Consider the following 5,896-nt stretch of genomic DNA (forward strand, 5'->3'; position numbering starts at 1 on the left):
GCGGCCATCGGCAGTTACCCGGGCGCTAGACCGCAGCGAGCGCCGGGGGGATGGGGTTCTGCGCCCGGCTCTTGTTCAGGGATGGGAAGAGAGGCGTTAAAGAGCAGCCCAAACTCGGGTCCCCCGACCCGTTTCCTGGCCCGATTCTTTCGACCTTAGGGGCGATGGGGACTGGGAGCTACCCTAAGCCGATTCTCCTCACACTCTGGTGCCAGCGTAGGGGAGGGGGTTACGCCCCCAGCGCTCTCCTGCCTTCCCCGGGAGTGGGGACCCACTCAGAAACGGGTCACTCTTACACCCGGGTTCTGGTGTCCGCCATATGGCTGTTGAGAGAACCTCCTGTGGGGCGGATGGGCAGCGATGCCCGCCCTGGGCCTAGAGGAGCACCTGCGTCCCAGGCCCAAACCCATGCCCGCCGCCCACTCTTCCCCGTGCACCGCGAGTGGAGGCTGCTCTGCCTTTCCACTTGCTTAACACTCAGTCTGTGAAGATCTAAATAGATAACGTGGAAAATACAAAGTACAATGTAGTAAGTGAAAGAACTCGAGCACACTGGGGACCCACGCAGCCGCAGCCCAGGGCAGCACATCGGCGAGACGGTGGTGCACGCCTCCAACCTTGGAGGGCGCCCAAAATGGAAAATATTTTTAGGCCAGGGAGTGAGCATAAAAATTAGTGTTTTTGTGGTCATGTAGCAAATTAGGGCAGAGGAGAGTTATTTAAAAGTGAGTTTAAAAACTGATTTCCTTTCTTTTGTAGATAAAGAACGGGAAAAAGAGAAAAAATCCGTGGTAAGTCCCTCTTTTATGTGTACTGTCTAGGATAATATTTATTTTTTTGAAGAGGAGAGAGAAAAAAGCAGAGTAAAAAGCAAAAATACATTCCAGAGTAAAAAGCAAAAATACAAGAGAATCTCCAGGGAGAAGGAAATCTGTCACCCTCCCAGGAGGCCACCTCTGTTACCAATTTCTTGTATCTTTCCCCAGAGTCTGCACAGGTAGGAGCACACAAGTATTTGTATCCTTCAGGTAGATTTGGTTAAAGCTTAAGGGATGATTGTGAAAGTATTTGAAAAACCCTCATTGTGTTATGGGGAAGGTCACTTTCATCTTGGGTTGGGCAGCTCAGATGTGAGGGAAGCTCTATCGACCACCACCCTCTCCCCCCAGTGCTGAGACTGATGGGTGGGCAGGGGATCAGAGAGAAACCTTGAGGGTCCACATATGTGGTTCAGGCATCAGGGTAGCTTTGAGATGCTGGCTCTGGGCTGGGGCTGTGACTAGTGTGAGGTTGAAGGTCAAAGGAGGGTCAGGTTGGTGTCCACCGGGATGTTGGGTGCTTTACTGGCTGGGGTAGGGAGTGATATTTTGGTCATCAACCAAGGCTCAATTCCTTAAGAGAACTGAAAGTTCCTAGCTCCTGTGGCTGGAAAGGGGGTGGCTAGGCAAGTGGCGGCAGGAGTACCGAGTACCGTGGCTGGGATCTGCAGAGGGTAGACAGTGTGGGCAGGCCCCCAGGGTGCTCAGGGTGATAGAGAGCTCTTGGGAAGTAGTGAAATCACACAGAAAGGATTGAAATGCTTGAGATTTGTGGAAGTTTGTTGAAATTAGGAGAAGGATATGCCAGCAGGCGTCATAGAAGGGGAGGGAAATGCAAAGTTGAGCTGGATGGTAATTAATGTATTTTTGTTTGTTTATATATTTAAGAGACAGGGTCTTGCTGCGTTGCCCAGGCTGGCCTCCAACTCCTGGGCTCAAGTGATTCTCTGGCATCAGCCTCCTGAGTAGCTGTGATGACAAGTGTGAGCCACTGTGCCTGGCTATTTATTCATTATTGAGCTAGCATTGATGTGAGCTGGGCCTGTTCTCTGTGCTTTTTGGGTGTGGTTTGATGTGCCCCCAGACACACAGTAGCTAGTTCATAGAAAGTGATATGGAGCCTGCATTCAGGCTCAGGACTGTTTGTAACCATTCAAGTCATGTGAGCTCCTGTGTGGGAGGCACTGGGCTAGGACTGGGGACCTGGCAGTCAAACAGCCCTGACATTTGGGAATCTGTGGTCTGTCTGATGGGGGAGGTCTGTCTGATGGGGGAGGTCTGTCTGATGGGGGAGACAGCAGTAACTAGGAGAATGGTGGAACTAGAACAGCAGTGAGCATGGGGGCTGTGAGTAGGGGGGCTGATGACTGAAAGGAGCTTTGGGCAGCGCCTTATTGCCTGCTGGGAGATGGAGGAGAGTTTGAGGCAGGAGTGTTGTAACAGGTACAAGTCACAGAAGAAAGAGAACCTGCAGGCCTGGGCATGTGGCCAATCCCTAGAGAGGCAGCTGGGGAGGGCTGGAGGATAGGTGCAGAGGGACTGCGAATAGGTCTTAAAACCCAGAGTCACTGAAGGGCTTTACTCCCACCCAGCACCATCCAGGTTGCCTCTCAGGGAGCGATGTGAGGGACCACGAGTGGAGGGCCCAGCTGGGCCAGACTGGAAGGAGAGAGACCTTAAGTAAGCTAGAGATGGCACACAGCCTGCAGCTGAGTGGGAAAGCAGGGCCTAGGGGAGTTGTTGGTTGGTTGACTGGTGTTGCTGGGTGAGGAGAGATGTCCAGAGTGTTGACGGTGTCTGGGTGGATAGTGCAGCCATCACATGGCACAGTTTACAATATCAAATAATTGAGTATCACAACAAGATTTTTTAATAAAATAGCTGGACAGAACAATATCCAACAGGGCCATGCCTAATGGCTCATACCTGTAATCCCAGCACTTCGGGAGGCCAAGGTGGGAGGATCACTTGAGCTCAGGAGTCTGAGACCAGCCTGGGCAACGTGGCAAAATGCTGTTTCTACAAAAAATAAAAAAAATTAGCTGGGCATGGTGGTGTGCACCAGTAGTCCTAGCTACTCGGGAGACTGAGGTGGGAGGGTTGATTGAGCCTGGAAGGTCGAGGCTGCAGTGAGCTGTTACTGCATTGCTGCACTCCATCCTGGGCAACAGAACAAGACCCTGTCTCAAAAAAAAAAAAAAAATCAAATAGTAAGGAGTTCAATAAATTGTGACAGATCTTATGTAATGGAATATGTAAAGCCATTAAAAACCATGTTTTTGAAAAATAGTGACCTGGGAAGGCACTCACTATGTAAAAGATGAAAAAAAAAAAAAATAACAAAACCAATAAAAGTATGTGAAGTGTGATTCAAATGAAAGAAAAAAAAACTTTCCTTAGGAAACAAACAGGAAAGAAATATAAACATTAATGCCGAAATTCTCAGTCTAGTTAAGAGATAGTTGTGGGGTTAACAAGGAGCACGTAAGAGAGAGTTTGGGGTGTGATGGGGTAACAGTGTCTTCCCTTAGTTATTTGAATGTTAAATGAAATTAGCTGGGTTCCTTTTTAAAACAGCTTTACTGAGTTATAATTTGCATACCACAAAATTCACCCATTTTAAGTGTGTAATTCAATGATTTTTAGTAAATTTGCAGAGTAAACAGCACTACAGAGTAAACGCGACTGCAATCTAATTTTATTTCATTTTTATTTTTTATTTTTTGAGACAAAGTCTGGCTCTGTTGTCCAGGCTTGATGACAGTGGCACAATCACGGCTTACTGCAGCCTCGACTTCCCGGGCTCAGGTGATCCTCCCATGTCAGCCTTCCAAGTAGCTGGGACTACAGGCACATGCCACCATGCCTGGCTAATTTTTGTATTTTTAGTAGAGACAGGGTTTCACCATGTTGGCCAGTCTGGTCTTGAACTCTTGCCCTCAAATGATCCCCTGCCTTGGCCTCCCAAAGTGCTGGGATTACAGGCCTGAGCCACTGCGCCTAGCCACTGAGAATGTATTTCTTAGCACAAGAATGCTTAATTTCCATTTTTCGAAAAGATTAAATATTGTTATTTATAATAGGGATAGATGGCTCGTCACAGTTTCAGTTATAATCATGGAAAATTGGACTCAAGGCCTCACAGCAGAGGAAAATGGAGATAAATTGTAGTGCAGTCACAGAGCGTTGGGCCAGGCCGGCCATGTGCTTCCATAGCGTGGGGACCATCTCCTTTTCACAGTTTCTTATTGCTTTCCTGCACACACTCATGAGCTCTTTGGCCGTTGCAACGGGGTCCTGAGTACACAGTACCTGGCACAGCATAGGCCTTCAATAAGCAGTTGAAACGTGCTCAAAGATGAGGACTGTATAGAAAATATTTGGCATGAAATATGCTCACATGTCATGGGGTTTATCTCTTAGTATTGGGATTATGGTGATAGTTTCTCCTTTTTGATTTTCTGTATTTTCTTCAATGGGCATGCACTCCTCTTATAATATTTTTAGACATCACTTTAAAAAGAAATGTAAAGACTCCCTTTGCTTGCTTCCTATTCCCCCTTCCATTTCAGGGGAACTTTGTGAGATTCTTCCTGTGTTGCCTGCTCTAAACCGGAGGGCAGATTGGCTGAGCTCATTCAGGGCCTGACATTCACCAATTCTTCAGGATTTCATGCTGGGAATAGGAACACGTTTCTGGGAGAAGGGCTTATCTGAACAACCTGTTAAAATGCTGCAATGAACAGGAAAGAAAAAAGGCTATGTAGAATGATGTCTAGATTGAGCTCTTTTTATAGATCTAGGAAGAGGAAAAGTTTTCTTTAAAGAACGGTAAAAAAATTAAATCCATTAGTGCCCTAATGGGGTCTTTTCATGCCCTTTTGTTCGTTCCCTTGGGTTCATTTTGTAGTTCGGGGCTCGAAAGGAGTGGGCTGGGAGGGACCCAGGATGGGAGAGTGGCCTTGTGTCTCCTGGATACCTGTTAGGATCGAGGCAGGAGGAACCTTCTCCACCAGCTGACTGAGTTCTAGTTGCTGGGGAGACTTTAGTGGAGTGGTGTGAGACGGCCCACTGTGACCTGGTGTTTATGTGAGGTGTGACTGAGGCTCCATCAGGAGTTGTGAGAAGCGGCCTGAATGTGAATTCTAACTCTGACTCTTCCCTTGCCAGGTCTGGCACTTGGGCAAGTTACCTACGTTGCCCAGGTTTCTCTGGGTGCCTCCAGCCTGAGTGCAGAGGAAGAGGCCTCTGCGCAGCAGCCGGGCCCCTCTCTGACTGTGTGTGCCCCTGGAGGATGTCTATCATGTGTTCTCACGGGCCAATTTGTCTTCTTATGTATTGAAGCTGCCCGTTCCCTGTGGCCATCTGCTGGAGCCAGAGCCACTGGGCCTGTGTCATCAGCAGTGCCTGGCTGAGCAGAACTTGGTCAGAATCACTGGGCCACAGGATCAGGGGCTCAAGCCCAGAGTCTGATTTAGAGGGTCTGGATGCTACCTGGTGCCACCTCGTGTTTAACCAGCTCCTCTGGTGCATCTGAAGCAGGCGTCTGTGGACTAGACGTGGAGAAGCTCTGCTCCAGCCTTGTGGTGCCCAACCTTGCCTGCACATTGAAATTCGCCTGGAGTGCTTTAAAAGTTACTGAGGCTTGGCCGGGTGCAGTCGCTCACACCTGTAATCCCAGCACTTTGGGAGGCTGAGGCAGGAGGATCACCTGAGGTCAGAGTTCAAGACCAGCCTGACCAACATGGAGAAACCCCGTCTCTACTAAAAATACAACAATTAGCCAGGCGTGGTGTCGGGCACCGGTAATTCCCAGCTACTCAGGAGGCTGAGGCAGGCGAATCACTGGAACCCAGGAGGCGGAGTTTGCAGCGAGCTGAGATTGTACCATTGCACTCCAGCCTGGGCAACAAGAGCAAAACTCTGTCTCAAAAAAACAAAACCAAACAAACAAAAGCCCCCCAAAAGTTATTGAGGGTTGGTCAGGCATGGTGGCTCACGCCTGTAATCCCAGCACTTTGGGAGGCTGAGGTGGGTGGATCACCTGAGGTCAGGAGTTTGAGACCAGCCTGGCCAAC

At 48.9% G+C, this 5,896-nt stretch overlaps 1 protein-coding gene across 4 annotated transcripts in view; it reads left to right on the forward strand.

Moving 5' to 3' along the window:
* TK2 (thymidine kinase 2, mitochondrial) overlaps window positions 1–5,896 on the forward strand; it is a 40,169-nt gene continuing 34,273 nt past the window's right edge. For 2 of the 4 annotated variants that reach the window (XM_011987886.1, XM_011987887.1), the window contains exon 1: window positions 765–791. Coding sequence is in view for 1 of the 4 variants with exons in the window: in XM_011987884.1 (XP_011843274.1) it covers window positions 635–659; window positions 760–791 (57 nt within the window). In the remaining 3 variants the exon portion in view is untranslated. Of the gene's footprint in view, window positions 209–634; window positions 660–759; window positions 792–5,896 lie in introns of those variants that run through there. The other 2 variants (XM_011987885.1, XM_011987884.1) reach the window with 2 other exon arrangements.

Source organism: Mandrillus leucophaeus, unplaced genomic scaffold, assembly GCF_000951045.1.
Source record: "Mandrillus leucophaeus isolate KB7577 unplaced genomic scaffold, Mleu.le_1.0 Scaffold319, whole genome shotgun sequence".
NCBI classification, from domain to species: Eukaryota; Metazoa; Chordata; class Mammalia; order Primates; family Cercopithecidae; genus Mandrillus; species Mandrillus leucophaeus.